At 44.4% G+C, this 20,798-nt stretch overlaps 3 protein-coding genes and 2 non-coding genes across 6 annotated transcripts; 4 read left to right on the top strand and 1 right to left on the bottom strand.

Annotated features, from left to right (window-relative positions):
• The first annotated feature begins 529 nt into the window (after nt 1-529).
• On the top strand, nt 530-2,099 carry LOC137879410 (nucleolar protein 56-like). Its single transcript, XM_068720105.1, has 3 exons — nt 530-616; nt 1,283-1,372; nt 1,456-2,099. Exons 1-3 carry the CDS (start codon nt 614-616, stop codon nt 1,657-1,659), a joined length of 297 nt encoding a protein of 98 aa, XP_068576206.1. The 5' UTR covers nt 530-613; the 3' UTR covers nt 1,660-2,099.
• nop56 (NOP56 ribonucleoprotein homolog) lies at nt 1,711-6,555 on the top strand. Its single transcript, XM_068720638.1, has 10 exons — nt 1,711-1,735; nt 2,099-2,281; nt 2,502-2,700; nt 2,947-3,134; nt 3,504-3,655; nt 3,861-3,961; nt 4,879-5,027; nt 5,243-5,364; nt 5,650-5,763; nt 6,017-6,555. The coding sequence occupies exons 1-10, from the start codon at nt 1,711-1,713 to the stop codon at nt 6,323-6,325; spliced, it is 1,542 nt and encodes a 513-aa protein (XP_068576739.1). The 3' UTR covers nt 6,326-6,555.
• On the top strand, nt 3,258-3,390 carry LOC137879727 (small nucleolar RNA SNORA26). Its single transcript, XR_011103759.1, has one exon. It is a non-coding gene; the product is annotated as a small nucleolar RNA SNORA26 (small nucleolar RNA).
• LOC137879726 (small nucleolar RNA SNORD57) lies at nt 5,478-5,543 on the top strand. The gene has a single exon (XR_011103758.1). It is a non-coding gene; the product is annotated as a small nucleolar RNA SNORD57 (small nucleolar RNA).
• A 1,975-nt stretch (nt 6,556-8,530) lies between the features above and the next one.
• ubap2a (ubiquitin associated protein 2a) lies at nt 8,531-20,528 on the bottom strand. 2 transcript variants are annotated; one of them, XM_068720101.1, is made up of 27 exons: nt 20,469-20,528; nt 18,553-18,690; nt 18,197-18,274; nt 17,804-17,914; nt 15,544-15,706; nt 15,321-15,404; nt 15,172-15,235; nt 14,585-14,682; nt 14,348-14,406; nt 14,182-14,252; nt 13,896-14,073; nt 13,504-13,774; nt 13,101-13,399; nt 12,670-12,881; nt 12,220-12,499; nt 11,883-11,922; nt 11,574-11,748; nt 11,177-11,228; nt 10,643-10,952; nt 10,388-10,479; nt 10,177-10,227; nt 9,976-10,069; nt 9,477-9,887; nt 9,259-9,363; nt 9,095-9,162; nt 8,811-9,002; nt 8,531-8,718 (listed from the first exon to the last, which is right to left on the bottom strand). In XM_068720101.1, exons 2-27 carry the CDS (start codon nt 18,646-18,648, stop codon nt 8,623-8,625), a joined length of 3,750 nt encoding a protein of 1,249 aa, XP_068576202.1. In that variant the 5' UTR covers nt 18,649-18,690; nt 20,469-20,528; the 3' UTR covers nt 8,531-8,622. The 2 variants fall into 2 exon arrangements, with proteins under 2 accessions (XP_068576202.1, XP_068576201.1); XM_068720100.1 differs by lacking the exon at nt 20,469-20,528 and having other exon boundaries at nt 8,811-8,987; nt 18,553-18,704.
• Nucleotides 20,529-20,798: the final 270 nt, after the last annotated feature.

The following is a 20,798-nucleotide window of genomic DNA, read 5'->3' as shown; positions in this document are numbered from 1 at the left end:
GACATATTCCTTCATTATCCATATTTATTATGAGTCAGTCCTGCATACACCACATGGATACCCACAAGATCCCTCATGTGTAAACCGTGGCTGAAAATAGTCCCCAACAAATGCAACATGTACTCTTCTTTGACTTTATTAAAATCTACAGAGTCCAGCTCTTTAAAGGTATTAACTAACGTTTGTAAAAGAAGACACCTTTGACTTTCACTTTTAAGGTCTCCCTCACTCTCGTTGCTATTAAGGATTAATAGTAAACACCTGTGTCGCTGTGCTGAGCTTTAAAGATGTGCAGTACAGAAACATTAGTTACAATAGGCCTGAGTCTACAGACAGGGTGGTAGAGAAGAACGCAAATATTCAGAAACACAGTAACGTAGTGTTGGTTTATAAATATTCATATTTAAAATATCTAAGGTTAAATAACAAGAGTCTTATACTTCATTTTGTATCCAGCAGGCGGATGTTTCTCGGTGAGGTCTCGGGATGTTAGGCTGGTATCGCGGTATTTTAGTCATGTGATAATCCCCTGAAACGTGTTGAGCCGTCTTTTAGCTGAGGAGACGGAGCTGAGCAGACGCACACTGTGTGCTGCTGCAGAGATTTACCAATCATGGTAAGAGGAGTTGTTTAGGGTGTTTTGCTAACAACAATGTTAGTCATTGTAGGAAACAGTCGACGGCTCTTTAAAGTTACCTGCGTTTTAAGGATAGAAAGGTCTATTTTCATGTGTTTACTACCGTCCAGCTGAAGGCCTTTCAACGTGATTGGCGCTGTTAGCCACCCATGTGGCTAAAGTTAGCCAGACAGAATTACTTACATTTCAACTACCTAGGCTGCCACTACAGACAGGATCTGTATCGGTCGCAGTCTTGCAGGTGAAACCCAGCTTTCCTTTAACTTTAAGGCGCAGCTCACTAGTTTACTGGTGTTTTTCAGCGAACGTTAGCCGATAGCATGAGTTGGCTTCATGCGCGGGCCCAGGACAACACGTGGGTACATGACGACAGCGTGGTTGCGTCTGAAAGTTACCGTAATCTATTAAGAGCACTGCGTTTATGTACGAAACTACGCTTATGAATACTGCATTTAAAAAGCCATATGCATGCGTATCACACTTTACGTTAGTTATGTCGCTACCAAACATAACATTAAAGGATGACATGTACCTTTACAATTGGCACGCGGACAACTGGAAACGCACTTTATGTGGCGGTAATGTGGCTATTTGTCCTTTTGTTGTCTTGTATCTCTCCTTAATCTGATGTTTTACCTCCTGCAGGTGCTGTTGCACGTGTTGTTCGAGCACGCGGCGGGCTATGCGCTGTTCGCAGTCAAAGAGGTGGAAGAGATCGGCATGCTGCTGCCTCAGGTGAGTCTTTGGTCCTGCCTATTTCTTGCGGGTGTAATCTGATAGCCTGATGGCGCAAAGGTAACCTTCCACTTGTTTTTCAGGTGGAGGAGAGCGTGCTGAGCATTGGAAAATTCAACAGCATGGTGAGCCTGGCGGCCTTCTTCCCATTCAAGTCGGCCCAGGCTGCTCTGGAGAACATGAACGCCATTTCTGAAGGCAAGCTGGTTTTCTACTTTGTGGCTGTATTGGTGTCCTCAGTTGTAATGATGTTCAATATCTGTCAATCCACTGAGTTACTGTGCTGACAACTCCTATGTAACCCTGAACAATTGAGGAACGTCTCTTGAAATGCAGCCATGTTTGAATATGCTGACCTGACACGTGGTTATTAATCAATAATTTAAATCATAGTCCAAATCAATTAAGATACTTATAAATTTGGGCAGTAGCCAAGGATAAACAAACTATTAAATTCATTTTGGACAGGCAAGTGATTGTCATATTACTTATAAATATAGTGTTACGTCTTTATCCTGATTGGATTTACTACCCAGATTACATGAGGGAATAAGTGCAAGCAGTTATTTTTTTTTAAATAAACTGGTTGAAAATAAGCAGATAAATCTGCCCTCTGACTTATTCCAGTGTGCCGTTCAGAAACCACATCAGTCACTGCTGCAGGTTTCAAATGGATTTGCTGCAGAATCTGCGCTTGATTCCAACAGAAAATGTATACAGAATGAGTAATCTCTTTACTTGCAGGTGTGGTTCATGCCGACCTGAAGTTGTTCCTGGAGACAAATCTTCCCCTCTCTGGGAAGAAGAAAGCGACGCTGGGGGTTTCAGATGCCAAGATTGGAGCATCTTTACAAGAAGAATTTACCATTTCCATCCAGACTGGAGGGGTGGTGGCAGAAATAGCCAGAGGTGAGACATGATCTCTACCTAAGATTTATTTACATGGACATTGTTAAAATGTGTACATCCTATAATTTTAACAATAATGTGGCCTGTTGTGATGACATTTTTTTGACCCTGAAACTCATGAAGGTTCATACTGAAAATCTGAACTGCCACTAGTCACATGCTGTTCTGCTATGGTTCACTAAACTCAGGAAAAAAAACTGTCTGTTATCTCTCCTGTCAGGTGTGCGTTTGCACTTCCACTCCCTCGTGAAAGGGCTGACTGGCCATGCTGCCTCCAAGGCACAGCTGGGTTTGGGCCACAGCTACTCCAGAGCTAAAGTAAAGTTCAATGTGAACAGAGTCGACAACATGATCATACAGTCCATTGCTTTGTTGGATCAGCTGGACAAGGATATCAACACTTTCTCCATGCGTGTCCGGTAGGTTCCCTCCATCCCACCACTTTTCAGTGTTATTTCACTGTGGCACCCTCAGTTGTAATGATGTTCAATATCTGTCAATCCACTGAGTTACTGTGCTGACAATTTAAATGTAACCCTGAACAACTGAGGCACGGCTTCTGAGATGCAGCAGTGCTTGAATATGCTGAACTGGCAACTGTTTTTCTTTGATTTTCTTTTGATGGGTGTTTTTCTTTTCTAACGATCACGGTCTTGTGTCTACAGAGAATGGTATGGCTACCACTTCCCAGAGCTGATCAAGGTCGTGCCGGACAACTTCATGTACTGCCGCATGGCTCAGCTCATCGGAAACAGGAAGGAGCTGTCAGAGGAGAGTTTGCCGGGTCTGGAGGAAGTGGTGATGGACGGCGCCAAGGCTCAGGCAATCCTGGATGCGTCCCGTTCCTCCATGGGTCAGCAAATTTTCTTTTTCATTCGTTAGAAATTAAGATACAAATCATTTGACATCTTTGCACAAAACCTGCTCATTTGCACACAAGTAATTTTAAAGGACCTGTATAACTTAAAACTACACCATGCCCCCTTTTTGCCCACTCTGGACCAATAATTGTCCTTGGTGATCAACACAGGGGGGCACAGTAACTCTCTCATAAACCTGTAGTGAAGGCAACACCATCCTCACTGCGGATCCTGTCGGGAGAAACAACCACACATTGTATTTGAGATTACCAGTTGGTAATAGTTGGTATCTGCACCCACTGAGCAAAATGGGTGAGTAGTTGTATCCCTCTAAACACCCTCTGTCCTCTGTTCTTCTCCAGGTATGGACATCTCTCCTATCGACCTGATTAACATAGAGAGATTCTCCACTCGTGTGGTGTCTCTGGCCAGCTATCGGCTGGAGCTGCAGGAGTACCTGCGTTCCAAGATGAACCAAGTGGCTCCAAATCTAGCAGCCTTAATTGGAGATGTGGTAAGTTGAATGTGTGATCTATCTAGATAATCTCATTACTCTGGGACCAATGATGTTCTACCAATCTGTCAATCCCCTGAATCTCTGTGATGACAAATATTTCCGGTTTCCTGATGGTCCTCAAATTGATATAAAGTCTATTCCTGAATGGTAGCTCTGTTAGTCAGTGAGACTGACTCTATATTTCATTTTTCTTTTTCTTCAGGTGGGAGCTCGTCTGATCTCCCATGCTGGCAGTCTAACCAACCTGGCAAAGTACCCGGCCTCCACAGTCCAGATCCTGGGAGCAGAGAAGGCCCTGTTCAGGTACTGGGGCACCCCCTCCCTGCTGGGGAAAGAGGTGACTGCAGTGATGGCAGGGCTGGGCAGGAGCAGAGCAGGGTGACTGGAGAAGACAAAACTCTATAACGTCTCCTCTGGAGTGATCCCTCTCTCCCCAATGCACCCCCACAGTCTGAGCAGCCACTCACAGCACTGAGGTAGAACAACTAGTTACAGTCTGGAATGCTTAGCGCACACACACGTTTAAAATAAAGTCTCTTTAAAGTACAGTTTGAGCAATAAACCCATAACAAATACAATCTTAAAAGCTTGTTGGGCAAATAGTGCATTACCATTTTGAAATCGATTTCATAAGTGCCATTTCTGAAGGCAAGCTGGTTTTCTACTTTGTGCCTGTATTGGCATCCTCAGTTGTAATGATGTTCAATATCTGTCAATCCACTGAGTTACTGTGCTGACAACTCCTATGTAACTCTGAACAATTGAGGAACGTCTCGGTTTAGACTACAACCAAATTGTAGTCTAAATCAATTACGGTACTTATAAATTTGGGCAGTAGCCATGGATAAATAAATGGTTAAATACATTTTGTACAAGTGATTGTCATATCACTTGTACAAAATGAATATAGTGGTACGTCTTCGTCCTGATTGGACTTACTACTCGGATTACATGAGGGAGTAAGCACAGGCAAAATATTTTTTTTTTAATTAGCTGTTTGAGAGTAAGCACAGATAAATCTGCCCTCCATTGACTTATTAAATTTTTCTGTTAAATGTAGATCTATATATTGATTTTATCAGAAGCCACATTTGATATTGATTTTGTCAGAAGTCTTAACATGCACACCTTAACTTGGATGCTTAACAGAAAGTTATCCAAAGGACCCAAACTGTTTGTTAAACTGATTCTTATCTAAAGTGGACTGTATTTTCACACAGAGCTCTAAAGACTAAAGGAAACACCCCCAAGTACGGGCTCATCTTCCACTCCACCTTCATCGGACGTGCTGCTGCCAAGAACAAAGGCCGCATCTCCAGATATCTGGCAAACAAGTGTACAATCGCCTCGCGCATTGACTGTTTCTCCGGTGAGTCACGGAACCTTGTGGAATAATGCCCACGTTAGCTATACATGCCATGTGGCATAATTGCAATGATGCTCATATTTTTCGTCAACAGTATTCATCCTTCGGGTTGGTGGTGACAAGCTAATTCCTGAGCAAAGCCACGTGTCACTTTAAACTACAGCCATCCACTGCAGGCTTTGTGATTGAATTTTTTATTTTTATTTTTTTTCTTGCAGAGGTACCCACAAGTGTGTATGGTGACAAGCTGCGTGGACAGGTGGAAGAGCGTCTGTCTTTCTATGAAACCGGTGACGTGCCCCGGAAGAATGTGGATGTCATGAAAGAGGCCGTGAAAGAGGTGAGCTCAGAAAATGCTGCTGCTGCTGCTGCATGTGAGAGCTACGTCAAAGTGAATTTGTTGCATTTTTTTTTTATTAAACTGCGCCTATGATAAGTTCAGTGTGTCGATGCTGTGAATGATGACTAGTCTTTGCCTGACTTAACTGAGGGTACAAAATGATTTAATGAGCCTGACTCAGCATTTCCACCCTAAAAGAAAAATTATGGATTCACTTGGATCAGAACCTTTTCTGAATCTTTTTTTTTTTTTTTTTTTTTTTTTTTTTTTTTTTTCTTGTCTTAGGCTACTGATGTTGCAGTTGAGATCAAGCGGAAACTGGACAAGAAGGAAAAGAAACGCAAGAAGCGTGAAAAGAAGCTGCAGGATGAAAACGGTGATGCCAACGGTGACGCTGAGGTAAGCATTAATTGTAGTGCGTGTTCACGCATGTTTCGATTTGGGATTTGACCCACACGTGGTCCTGTCTCAGTGTACGACATGCTAGATCAGCCTGACTCCGAACCATTGGCTGGTCCAAAACAATGGACTTGATCACTGAAGTGAGTCAGACATTGCAGTCACTTGAATTATATATTATACCGTTACGGATGGCTCAGAAGTATTACAAACGAATCACGATTGTTGCTTACCCATCTCTACTTTCTTGCAGGCTGAGAACGGCGACACCCCCGTTGTGAAGAAAAAGAAGCAAGCGGCCGAGGAGATGGAGGTAGAGGAGGCCCCTGCTGCAGAGAACGGCGCGGCGGACACTCCAGTGAAGAAGAAAAAGAAACGAAAATCTGAGGTAGAGGTCCCGGCAGAGGAAGCTGCTGCCACAGATAATGGAGCAGAGGAAACCGATACTCCTGCAAAGAAGAAAAAGAAACGAAAGACTGAGACCATCGAAGCAGCAGCAATCCCAGAAACACCCGTGTCTGACAAGAAAAAGAAAAAGAAGAAAAAAGAGACCACAGATTAGAGACTGTGGTCAAAGACTGAATCTTTATATTTGTGTACAGTTTTATTTTTTTATTTTTACTCTTAATCTGAAGGTATGTAAGCAGCTTTGTCTTTTTCTTTTCTTTCTTTTTTTTTGCAACCTCAAAACAGATTAGACCGCAAATAAATGCTTATAACTGTGCCTTGAAGTCAGTGACATTTACTTGTACTTCTGTAAATAACTTATCCATTAAACCTTTGTCAAGTAAATCATCATGCATTGTGTTTTGCCTGTTGAAAGGATCGTATGGTTTGGGACTTCCATGATTGGTTTCTCCCAAATCTCACTGGCTTTTTATCAGCAGTACTTGATCTGGCCCCTTTGTACCTCATGTCTATATGCTTTAAAAAATATTCCTACGAGATGTGACTCTAGAGGAGTGTTAGTGGTTTGTAGGGATGACTTTCCTCCAGTTTTGACTTTAACGTGGCTTGAAATGGGGGATAGTTAGTTGATACAAATTGCTTAAATGGCAAATGACTACATTTACATGCTGAAAATCCAGATGGTTGCCTCTAAATCTTTGCTGCAGTATTAAAGCCAATATATAATCGCCAACAATTACATTCAGCTAGTTTTGTACTAGAAGAAATTGCTCATAATTCCATGTAGGGTGACTGACGGCTGGCACAGGTGTAAATCACATTGATGCTCTGCTCTAATGTTGGGCCACAAAGTGCCTCAATGCAAATATAAATTAGTCATTACCTACACTTGTGTCAAGTCAAATCTTGTCAGAAATATCTAGCAAATAACTGAAAAGGCTTCTCCCATCAGTGTTATCAATGTAACTAAACACCTGTGGCTATCCAGAGGCGTTTAATGTCACTCTACTATCTGCCTGGAAATTGACTTACAGTTGGTGTCGCTAGAGACGGCGAACACTGGGGTGACAACGATAAATTAAAGGAATGGTCACAATGACGTTTAGCTGCAGATTACAAAGAGCTAAAGAGAACAAGCCACCGCCTCTAAACTCACCTTTTGTCTAGTATATAAAAATCAGCTCAGTGTAGCTGATCTTGTATGGTCAAAAGTGTATTTTGAAAAACAATATGGTCCTCCGTTAGCCAGTAATTGTAACATACCTAACGTTTTATATTTGAGCATCCGATAAAACTGATACTTTAAGTTGTATTGCTTCTGGAGCCTGAACTTGACAGACCTTCAGTCCTTTGTGTACTCAGGCACAAGCTCAAGGGTGCTGAAGTCCATGCTGCCCGTGTCCTGAACATGTTTGGCACAATTACATCCTTTGGTTGTTTAGCAGGCCTATATATCAAATATTGCCTTGACTATCCTGCATTGTACAACGGGGAACAGTTTGGTTCATAATGGATTAGTATGATTCTGCGTGTGCATGAAACTTCATGGGTCTGTATCCAGGGAACAATGTGGTTAAGTATTGATTCCAGACCCATATATACTGTTAAGAACTTTTAATTTGGACAACAAGGATTAAACCAATGTTAAAATGACATCAAATCCAAGGCCTGGCCGGTAAAACCAGCCAACTAGTAAGAGTTGAGGAATGAGAGAAAGATGGAGGGAAACCGGGTAAAAAGAAAAGTCAAGCTATCAACTCAAGTCACCCTCAATATAAGGATTCACAGATGCGGGAGACTAAAGTTACAAAAACGTATTTCTTCTAAAACAAAAAAAGGCCTTTGCCGTGAAAATGATGTGTAGAATTTATGTACATCATTCTCAGTTCATGTATGCATACAAAAAAAATCCACATCACAAGATGCTTGTGTTCAAGTATATTCACCAACTTCATCTCCATTAATTTAGCATTCTCATTTTTCCACTTTTTTTTTTTTTTTTTGGAAATAAAATGTCCTTCAAAATAAAAACAAAATGCAGAAAACCACATTTTATGTCCTACCAATACATATATACTGTATAAATACATACATAAATATATTTTACATACAACAGCCATAAATTTGAAAAGGGGATATACAGAGCAAAGGGGAGGGGGGTGGGGGTGGTAGTGTGTGTTTTAGCTTGTGTTGTAAAATGGTTTGTCCCTCTATTTTCTCATCAGTCAGATACGCAGGTGTGGTGTCATGCGTTTGGTGTCTGTGTCAATGCACACACACACACACACACACACACACACACACACACACACACACACACACACACACACACACACACACACACACACACACACACACACACACACACACACACACACACACACACACACACACACACACACACACACACACACACACACACACACACACACACACACACACACACACATCTCAGTTGGCCCAGTAGGGGGAGCTGCCGTAGCTCGACTTGTTGACTTGGCTCTTCTGCTGCAGGCTGCTGGACTGGCCACGCTGGCTCGGACCACCCTGAAAATGGATAGACATGCGTGTAAGCGCTGGAGAAACCGGTAAAACCAGTGCAACAACAAACAAAACAAAAAAATGTCTGCGGGTGTTACCTGTCCATCCTGAGCTAGGTGGTGGTGCAGCAGCTGTGAGTGTGGTTGCTGGTGAGGCAGGATGTGGAGGAACGGGGCCGGTGCATAGCCTCCGGGAGCTGCTCCGGGGTTCAGAGGCCCCGGGCCCCCCAGCGCTGATGGCAGACTGAAGGGAGGAGGTGTCCCCGCATGGAAACCCTGCTTATCAAAAGACTGCAGATAAAGTACAAATGAAACTCAAAACCGGATTATTTATTAGTATAAATTATACAACAAGACAACAGTGGGTGGGTGGGGAGGCTCACCTGGGTCTTATTGTAAACACTTCCACTGATGTCTGGCACACCGGAGTTACTGGACGTCACCGAGACACCTAGCAGAATGACAGCAACAACATTTACACATTACAAACCACTTTAAAAATCCAAATGAACATATTCGAAACACTTCATTGTTTCTTCCTTCTTACCTTTCCCGGGCCCAGAAGCAGCAGATTTGGCTTGTGCCTGTGAGGAGGAGTTGTATCCTTTACTGTAGTCCACTCCTGCTGGCCCCGCTGTCAGCTCCTCATACCCTGCACAAGACAACTAAGTTCAGTGTTCAAACGATACACACAAGAGTTTAGGAACTACTTAACCCAAAATCAAATGAATTTCCCAAGCTGTATTAAGTGGTGTGCTCACTAACCTGAGCTGAAGGCGTGCTGGCCGTAACCACTGGGCTGCTGCTGTGTCTGCTGCTGGAAGGGGCTCGCCGAGGGGTTCCCCAAACCGAGGCCCATACTGTGCTGCTTGGCCGAGGCCGGGCCCCCCGGAGGAACAAACATGGTGTGGCCATACTGGAAGGCAGCAGCATTTGGTACGGCACCGGGAACGCCGGTGTAGTAAGGCAGGCCTGTGTAGCTGTAGCCTGGAGGCAGAAAGGCCTGCTGACTGCTGTGGTGTTGCGGCTGGCCCTGGGGCTGAGGCTGGGCCTGGGGGGGCTGAGGTTGGGCCTGGTTCTGTCCTTGGCTCTGACCCTGGGAAGCCTGTGAGGCCGCAAGGCTCGTGGGGGGTGCCGGGGAGGTGGAGTCGTTCCTGCCAAACTTTGTGACTTCACCTGAAAAAACAGTTGAGATGTCAGTTGAGAACAAAACACAGGATTTTAAGATTTTGGACAAGGCCAGCAAGGGTTGAAGGTGCTTTACCTGAGTAGGGGTTGTTGGCTAGGCTCCCATCTCTACCAGAGAGAGTTGCTGCGGGGCCAGGGAATGTGATTCCATAGTAATCCTGCAAAGAGGGCTAAAGAGACAGGAGAACGATGAGGAGGAGAAGAGCCACACAATAACCTAAATAAGTTGATTTAGAACGAGAGAGAAGCTGTCGCAGAGTGTGGTGATGAGGCTCACCATTGGCAGTCTGGACTGGAGCATATGGAGGTCTTCGTAACCATAGATCTGCTGTGAAACACAAAGGACAGAGATCATCAGTCAGAAAAACTGCAAAATGTGTCCAAAAAAACACACGCACACATATTGTTGAACTGAAGGGCCGGGCAAATATCATGATTTGTGTTCAGAAGAAAATCCAGATGATTCTAGACCCTGAGGGTCTACTTACTGGGTATGCTGGCAGCAGCCCCCCTGGGCCCATGATATACTGGTTGGGCAGTAGAGGAGGCACTCCCTGGGATAAATTAGGAGGAGCTTTACCTGTCAAAACAACCATCACTTTCAGGTACTTTACTTTCACGTGAACAAACAGCAATAAGTACAAATATTTGGGCTTGTATCATCAAGGGAGCTCAACGAATGAGTGAAAGCAACCCATCACACATTAACATTTCCCATGTGTGTCTGGAGTGTATGTGCTTACCGGCGGTGGAGGAGAGCAGAGGTGTGTTCCTCGGTGCAGAGAGGTTGGACGTGGCAGTAGCTCCATTGGAGCCGAGTCCCAGCGCCGCGCTGGCGGCAATGGCCGCAGAGTGAAGTACACTGGCGCCGACAATACCACCGACCGTGCTGCTCATGTGGTTGCCCATGTTGGGCATGTTGACCAGGTGGCCGATGCCGCTGCTACTGTTGCTGCTGTTGTGGGTCGAGTGGAGTGCGGAGGGCTGCGATGATACGTAGGAGCCAGTGGACGGAGCCAGAGAGCTCACGCTGCTGTGGTCAACACTGGTGTACTGCGGACAGGGAGGAAGCGGGACATCGGTCGACGTCATTTGAAATAAGTGCTATATAGATTTCATTTTACAATGCATGCGTTTGTCAGACGGTGCTGACCAGTTGTAGCCATAGAAACAGCATTGAGTACAGTCTCAAAGCAGTCTTTGGCTGTGACTGTTACATATTATTACACACACAAAAATAAATAATCATGCTCGGGGAAGACGAGACATGTACTTACGGTGAGGGAGCTGGAGCCCAGAGCTGACACTGAGGAATGATTGCTGACATGACTGTAGAGTGAAGGCAGAGAGGAAAGACATGATCAGTGTATTGTGGCGCCAGTGAAAAACTAATATTTTTGGATGCAAAAGACAATTTTTAACACCAAGAAAGTATCATTGTGTTATCATAAATAAATGTGTGTTGTGTGCGCACATTCACACAAACACAAATGAGTGGTAGCAGCAGCAGCAGCAGCAGCAGCAGCAGGCATCCACTATACTGAACTCTCTTGGAGTAATCAGGCTGGCTGAACATGGCCAGTAAATCCCAACTTTGCAATGAATTTCAAAGTTCCTTTTTTTTTTTTGCCTCGTCAAAGCTGGTCATCGGTCTGCTGTATGTGGGTGTGTCACCTGTTGAGTGAGTTGAGTTGGCTGGCTGAGGGCAGGTCCTGTGCCAGGTTGGAGAGTGTGTTGGAGCTGTGTGCGGGCAGGCTGGATTGTAAGTGGGAGGAGGGAGCCGAGGCACCGTTGGTGCTGATGTTCAGAGACGGCGACTCCGGCTTCGGTGTAGAGGATGCTGATGAAGCTGAGAGTAGGAGGAACGAAAAGGACTTTATTTGTAAAAGACTCACAATAGCATAGCCAAAGAAGGATGGCTCATGGTTGACATTTATAATAGAAAGTATAGACTGAACAAATACACTAGTACTGGGAACTTACTGTCGAGAGCAGTAGAGGTCCTTACACCATTCAGACCATTCTGGTGATATAAAAACGCAGCTCAGTGTCAGCGTATACCGACAACAGATCAAGACCATTATATCTATGTAGCAAACATAAACAGTACGAAGAAAACATCACTGAATTCAGTACAGACTTGAACTACATAAGAGAGGACCAGATAAAAAGGTGAAAATCGAAACCCAAAACACAATTCATGCTATTACTATAAAGTTTGATTTTCTTAAGGGGCTACGGGCAAATCCTCTAGTGAGAAAATACAGGCAAGTTAAATCTGGATGATCTCTCATCTCTAATAACTACAAAGCTGTATTACCATGACTGGTCCCGTGGCCTCTTTACTCTGGGAAAAGGCCAGTCGTGTGTGAGGGGGCATGGTCCCATCGTAACTCCCCCCCACTGTGGAGAAGTGAGAGGAGGGTACAGAGGAGGAGGTGGTGGAGGCTGTCGAAGAACACAAGGGTGGGTTGGAGGAGCCGGCAGTCCCTAAGGAGGAGGGAGTGAGGCTGGGCATCGGCACAGAGGAGTGATATACCGGCTCTGATGAGGAGAGAGGCAGAGGCAGGGCGACGGAGAGAGGGCTGCCCAGCGACTCACTGCAAGACAACAGCAGGGAGAGAAGGAAAAGTTATTAAATACACTTTGTTAACAACCCCCCCCCCCATTAAGGCTCTTTGATCTGTAGTGCTTTAGAATTTTCAAAAGAACAGTTTCTGTTTTCATATGTATTAAAAAGTTAGAACTAGTCAGTCAGCAGCGACGGTACCTGAGTGGTTTGGAGTACAGGCTTGTCTGGCTCTGTGTCCCTGGTCCCGGTGCAGGGGCCGGTGTGGACTCCCTGGATGCTGCCATCGCACAATTGTCAACGACTCCAAACTCTGGCAATGCTGACTCCGAGCCAAAGTCTAGAGCTCCGAACTGGAGGTTCAGCCCGGGGACGTCAGCCGAGCCGGGCATCTCTACCGCTGTGGAGGGGATCTGCCACAATGGAGGGAACAGTCAGGTGTCCGGGCCGTGATTTTAAGCTCATATAACTACCATGTATGTGGTCATTTACAAAAGATCTGCCTAAATATGCAAATAATAATTTTATATATATATATATATAAATAAATAAATAAATAAATAAATAAATAAATAAGAGTAGCCACATGTGCAATGGATTTAAAGTTCTGTCCATCAACATCAATGCCCTACCTTCGATGTGGGAGGTATCCTTCGTTTCTGGCCTTTGAGCTGTGCCCGTTGCAGTGGTGTACTGCCACCCTGAGGGTCCAGCCCTGCACCAGGGGCAGGAGGTTTAGCACCAGCAGCAGCCATTATTGGGCCTGCCTGTGCTGACGTGCTGGTGTGGTGGGGAGCGGGCGAGGCTGAAGCAGGGGGCGCTTGTTGCGATGGAGGACTGGGCTGACGTGCCAGAGGCAAGGAGGGGCCGGTGTGCCTCTGAACCAGCTGACTCAGCACCAGAGAAGGCTCTGGCTGCAGGCCAAACTCACCTGCATGACACAGACGCACAACAAAACAAAGGACAAGGATTATAAATAGAATCAATAGAAACTTGTTAATTGCTGCACTCTGACAGTCACACTTGAACACTTACGGCTAAACTGCGAGGACAGCGAGGTGGTGTTGGATTCCGAAGCCTTGATGTCCCAGCTAGAGGAGGAGGGTGGAGGTACAGGTGCTCCCAGGCCTGGCAGTCGGCAAATGGGAGTGTTGCTTCCTTGGGTGCTGGCAGGAGGCGCAGCCTGGGATGAAGGTAGCGGACCCAAGCCAGGGCCCTTCAGCTGTTCCAGTATCTGAGCTCCAGCGCTAGGCGGAGCCCTTTTGGCCTGCCCCAGATCCCCAAAACCAGCTCCCAGAACCGACGACTGGCACAGACAGGAGGAGAAAAGTGTCATCACCAGTCTGTGTTTATATGTGCGAGTTTATTTACATGTGATGGACGAATGAATGTGTATGAAATAAAAGAGTGCAGCTTTTTCTTTTTACCAGAGCGGCATGAGCATAGCTAGTGCTACTGGTGGCGTTGCGACTGGGGGGCGGCTGCTGTTGCGGTGGCTGGTGGTGGTGGTGGGAGTTCGTGAAGACCAGACTCTGAGAGGAAGAGGACGATGATGGCTCTCTTCCTCCAACTACCGGCTTCTGCAGCAGAGAGGCGATGTCCAAACTAACACAGAAACACGTTGGTCAAAAGTCAATTAGAAAATGCTTGCAAGACATCCAATCAAAGTTTGGATGTCCAATGTATGATGTTATAGTTGAGCCAGTTACTCACCTTTGCCCAGGTGTGATGTGATTCTCAGCAGCAGGTGCACATGAGGAGGTGAACACTTTGGTCTCTGAGAGCTGCAGGAACAAAAACACACAGGAAACAGAAGTGTTTCAAATGTGCACCAAAACTGTGTGATTGACAGACTTCTCCTGTAATTGTGTCAACTCACGCCAACATCCTCGCTCCAGTCCTCGGATGCCCAGTCTTCCAAGGGACCCCTCCAGGTCACTAGGGAGCAACCAACAATGAGTCATAAAGTTGAAATACAGGTGGGATAAGCAGGTTAACACAATGCAGGATACCTGTAGTTTATTCACATTTGCATAAAAGCTACACTGTACTGTCTGCTCAATAGATTGGATGTATTTGTTCACCACAAAACTGCCATTACAGGTGAAGAGCTCACCTGTCCCATCTGTGCTGTTGTTGGCCGCCGTGTCCCACACCTCCATTTGTGTGGTCCCTGACCGAGCCTCCGAGGTATAGTCCGCTGGATTGAAGGTGCTGTGGAAGAGTCAGGGAGAGGTTAATTTAATTACACAGAAAGAACCTGAAGAGGCAGGGGAGTAGCTGACAGATTTAGTTAATTATGTTCCTAATAAACTGCGTCTCAAGCAATAATATGTATTATCCATACTATTGATTGGACAAAGCTGCCATTAGAAGAGGGATGCAATATTGATTTCTGGTCTTTCGGGTTTCAGGTGCTTAGCAGAGGATGAGGTGAGATGCGTTCATTATGATCACATGAACACATCTTAATGGGACCGGTGACTTAAGACTCACAACCTTTAAAGAGCAAACACAAGGATGTCGAAACTCCAAAAAATCAGTTGCAAGAAAAATGCATCACTCGCTCTCATTCAGAAACCAAATCCACAACAAAGTTAAATTTCCTGGCCTAAAAAACACTCTGGTACTAATTAATTTAAACCATGTGAACATGGTATGTGAACACCCCTGAGAGAGAGTGAGTGTGAGTTGTCACCATACCCCATGCCCTGGACTGAGAACCGGCTCCCTGGTGGTCCTCTGCCTCTGCCTCGCCCTCCAGATCCTGCATAACATCCATACAAAAGGTCAACAACATCCACTCCAGCGTTGGGCGTGCCGACAACGGGTTGTAATGTGCACACGCTCACCTCGACCACCACCTCTGGCCCTCCGACCTCGATCTGCACCTCTGTCCACTGGTGTCACCTCCACTCCGTTCTCCTCTGGACGTGCTGTACGTGTGCAAACGCATGTAAAAATGAGAAAAGACACTGCATTAGAAATCGTATTATATCATCAAACATACTGAGAGAAGAGACGGGAAAAGAGACGGGAGACTCTGAACTAGATTTAAATGAATGTGAGGTTTACCCGGTCGACTGCGACTGGCCCCCCGGCCCTTGCGGTTGGCTGCCGCGCGGCCCTTGCTAGCCTCCCTCTCTCCTTTCTTCTCCCGGTTTTCCTTGTTCTCCTTGCTGTCTGATGGACCCTCCTTCACTAGGGGCTTCTTCTTCCCCACCGTCTCCCATGACGTCTGAACAACAGGACAGAGAAGGGAAATAAAAAAATACAGAAAGAGTCAACCACAAAATATATAGCTCACATGTTCCTTATAGCAATTAAAACACTATAAAAGCTATAGCCAGTAGTAAAACAAAGTATCAACATTGACAATATGCTTCAGTGAGGCAGTGGTAGGCAGTTTTTTTTTTAACTAAAAAAAATAAATCAATTTCACAGTTGCAGCATGTCGAAATAGCTTCTAACATTCTGTGGCTGGTTGAACATCGCATTTCAAACAGTTTCAAGTGTATTTTGTTCACGAGGATAAAGAGACAATACAGGACACGATAAAAACGGTTCTGGAAACAGTTAGAGAAAAGCCGTGATGCCGGCTATTTTTTGACCAACGTATTTACTGAAGTGTGCTCTAGGCTGTGTTACGTAAGAAAAACAAATATCAGATGAGGACATGTAATTGGTAGAGTTTCAATATTAAACAACATGATGATTAAATCTATAGAGTCACTAAAATGAGTGTTTTAATTAGGTAAGAGGCCACTGTTTTTTTTGGGCTACACCTACTCTTACAGTAAAATATAACACACTCTGCTTTTGTTTATGACAGTTAAGATCTTGCAAAGTATAGTAGAAGCAGGTGTAATCAGAGGGTTGCAGTATTTACAATAACAGCGGGGGGAGACCTCCACGTAAAAAGGAGAAAACCGGCCATTTGCTATTTTGGGATTTTCAAGACACCAAAACAACCAGGTAGCTGTCTGACTGGCCGTCCTGCCCTACAGCCTCTCCTCGCCATCTGTGCCAGCTGGCATTCTTCAGAAATGTTGCGACACTCACTTGGACTGGCAACACACAGGCAGAACAACACGCAAGTGTCTTTGGTAGCCCATTTGACCTTCCTCTCTGAGCAGCGGGGGGGGGGGGGGGGGGGGGGGGGGCGCTATGGTAGACGCTGATGGTAGAAAGAGCAAACTGCTCAACATTCACTGTGGCAAAGGACAGTTCAGAGGCTGATTCAACTGAATTCATTTTTACAACAACAAAGTGTTTTTTTCAGAAGGTGTGTTAATCTTCTGAGCATTTTACATAACTCAAAATCTAGTAGTGAGGTGCCAGAATGCTTTGTTTTGTGACTTATTAACTAAGGAAAATACTTAAAATATCTTTCTGTAATTTTTACTTTTATGTCATTAAATATTTAACTTTATTTTATTTTATATTTCTCTGTAAATTTGAATATGTTTATATACTTTGCACTGTGTTGATTGTCGTTGACTGTTAAATGTTATGCACCTCCCGTCATGTCAAATTCCTTGTATGTTCAACCATGGCAATAAACGATTCTGATGGTGTTGAACATGTACCTGCAGCCTGACAGGCTTTCTTCACAGAACGTGTTTCTGTATTTTAAATCAATACAGCTGTCTTAACAGGTTGAGCAATGGCTTGCGTTTCGCATTACAGGCCTTTGTGAGGCAAAACTACTAAACCTTTTGGTCATGATCTAGGTCAATTTCAAAAAGCCTGCATTTTTGCAAGTTTGGGCTGAAGTACTCGTTTCTCTGACAACACCTCCAGATGAATTTGACAAATGTTGACAAATAGTCAACATTCGTAATCTGGATAACTCTATCATCCACACACAGAGAACAGGGACCTGGTCTGAGATCTGGTGTGTAGTTTGTGCACTCTCAAGTAAGCACAGCAACCAAAGTCTTGTAGCACAAGGCTTAAGCTGTGGCAGTGAGCATGAAACCAGCTGACATAAATTGTATTGAGCCATTGTTATGGTTATTAATGCCACCTGTGCTTTTCTTACAGTGACATATCAGAAAAGTTATATTCCATTTGTGGCAGCATGAGTACAATATGAAATTTAGAGCATGAAAGACTTTTCTAACTTATTCTCATAGTTCATGCTGTTGTTCTTACCTATAAAATGAGTCATTTAAATTATACACAGTTATCATACAGAGCTGCTGCACATTCTGCCTTCCAGCATAAAAATATGTTCACAATATCTGATATTGCAAATTCATATAGTTGAAAATAACAGACGGCCACTAAGGGAAGTTTGAAATGAGATTAAATGCGACATGATGTCGTTTACCATGTCCGAGGTGCTCTCTAGGAGAAAGTTGATGGCTCTGCTAACATCCTCGTTGCAGTCGTGGAGTGCTACCATGCACTCGTCCTGGTTCTTCCCAGTCACTTCCATCAGCTGGAGAGCAAACACACACACACACACACACACACACACACACACACACACACACACACACACACACACACACACACACACACACACACACTATTAGAATTGTCTAGCAGTCAACAAGGGTGTACCAATGACAAAATACACTGTTTTTTTCACCGCATAGCAGTACAAGTCACAGCAGGCGTCACTCATGACATCAAATAAGCATTTTTTTATTTGTCACCATAGAGTACTGGAGTCATGGAGGATCGACAGGTTGCACTGACTAGTAAACACGCGCCTGACCTGGTTAACTTTGTCCTCAAAGTCAGCATCATTCTTGTCATAGATCACCTGGGCGAGCCGGATCTGCTCAGCAGTGGCCTGCATCATAGAGAACAATGGGGGGATTTTTGGTTAACAGGAGCAAAAAACATGAACAAAGTATGCCATATTATTAGGAACACCTTTAAATTCAAACCATCGAATAGAACAGCTCAGTCAACAAATGTATCTTTACGAAGATAATGATCAGAGAGGTATTCAGATACATAGCAAGTGCCACCTAGACAGTCTGCTTAAACAGCGGTGTTTTCGCTCAACATAGCATGTGATTTGCTTTCATTAAGTTTCTTCATGTTTTTGCGGTGGCGGTGGCTCACCTGTATCTGTTTCTGTGGTTGTGATGCTTGAGTGGCAGCAGGCAGCGCTTTTTCCCGAGGGCCCCGGGCCTTGTCGCCGCCCAGCGAGCTCATCATATACAGTATATACAAAACTCTGTATGTACAAAATAGAAAAATCTGCAAAAAGAAAACAAGCAACATGGAAGGATGAGCGAAATCAACCAACAGTTCTTAAACCCACAGATTATGTACATTCAGTTAATTTACAATGTTGTTACAGCGGAGCCTCAATACTTGACCGTGTGCGAGTGCATAAAGGAAAGAATTGTTTAATACCAGAAATATGTGTTGTGAGCGTAGCTAAAGCCTTTATTGCGCAAGCATGAATACTGGCCTTATGAAGCGAAGCCTAAGACACACAGTTGGCCTAATAACACAACAGCTTTGCTGGAAATCTAGGTCAAGGAGGGAGAGCGACCCAGTGTCCTCTTACACACAGCAAAGACCTCAGCGTGTGAGCAGAACACCACACACCCTGACCCCACGTCCCCTCTATATGCTTGATAGCGCGTGCGCGCGCGCACGCACACACACACACACACACACACACACACACACACACACACACACACACACACACACACACACACACACACACACACACCTTTATACAAAAGGTGACTGCTCAATTCCTTGTGGTAAAAAAATACCCTGTAGTGCAATTTGTGTTTCAAGCTTCGACTATGGTGTCCATTGTTAGGATAATAACATAACATACATCTCCAGTGACCCATTTGTTTTATGTCAGAGAACAATAGCAATCCAGTTTACAGTGCCTGAGTGACGTTGGCCGATGCACTGCTGCCATTGGCTGCTGGTCTGAACAAAGCTAAATGCAAAAAAAGCACGAACTGGCTTTAAATTTAATTTCAGTGAAAAAAATCAAGATCTATTTTTAATAACTGAGAAACCTACAGCAGCAACTGCACTATCTATTGGATGTTTTCACATATCAACATAACGTTTAACGTACGAGTGTGGACGGTCTTAAGAGATAAACAATAACAAAACAGCCTTTCAGTAACGTTAACTCCGCACATCTCAAACGTTCATCACATTTATTTGGACACGACTTTATCGACATGACATGAAATAAAATAACGTCACCAGTAAAGTTACTCGTATGTGTTTACGTACATTTACATCTACCTGGTTACAGTTAGCTAACAATTAGCTACAGCTTATTTTGATAATAATAAAGCGAGCGGAGCGTTGTTTTGAAGCCATGCTAACGTTAGCCCGTCGCTGTTAGGTTAGCTACTTATTTCCTGAGACTACATATGGGACGATTCGGTTGACGTTGCATGTCTATCGTGAAAAAAATAAATCAGATTCTTTTAGCGTCGTTTTCGACTTAACACTAAGCGACTTAGTGGTGTTGGTGCTGGGGGTCCCTTTGTCCTCGCTAGCATAGACTCATGTTAACTCCTAGCATGCTAATGCTGACACTATACCGTCGACAGCGGGGATGAAGCTAGCTAACGGTGCTAGCGGTCTAAATCTGGTCCAAGTTGATAACCAGCGACCGTGTAACTGGCTTCATTGTGTCTTATACGTATTTATAGTTCCGCACAGTTATCTAACGATTACTGGCAGTTTCGTCAAGCGTGTCCTCGACGTATAAACACCGGGCTAGCGAGCTAACAACATAGCTGTGTTAAATCTAAAGAAAAAGGGGCCTCTTTAGCGGAACCCAATCCCATCCCGACATTGCTCGCCGGGAAACAAGACAACAGAAAAATTGCGAAAGACATCCCTCACAACCCCGTGTAAGCAACGCAACGAAGCCAGCCGCCAACTACCTCAGCGAAAGCGCGCTTAAGTATGTGCCTTATAAGCGTTGAAATACAGACACTGAACTTGGAAAATCATAAGAAAAATTGTGTTTTTATTACCTGCTAACACGCTTCACTCAGCCAGCAGCAGACAAGGTGGTCACGTGACGTGCGCTGCCGTGTCGGTGGATGCTCCCTCTTCTCCGGGTCACAACTAACTTCCTAATACTCACCATCAAGCACACGTCGTTCTGTTAGGATGGACGTTTGTACTTTGATATCTATTTGTATATACCTATACCTATATATATATATATATATATATATGTATATATATATATATATATATATATATTGTTATGTTCATTGGCGATGCACATATCTGCAGCATATGATAACAATGCAGACTGTTTTACCAGACACCTTGCTGTCTTGAAAGCTCCCATATAA

Source organism: Cebidichthys violaceus, unplaced genomic scaffold, assembly GCF_023349555.1.
Source record: "Cebidichthys violaceus isolate CVI_PGR_0920_01 unplaced genomic scaffold, fCebVio1.0.p SCAF_25, whole genome shotgun sequence".
NCBI classification, from domain to species: domain Eukaryota; kingdom Metazoa; phylum Chordata; class Actinopteri; order Perciformes; family Stichaeidae; genus Cebidichthys; species Cebidichthys violaceus.
Note: the sequence above shows the minus strand (reverse complement) of the source record. Positions and strands in the feature narration are given on the sequence as shown.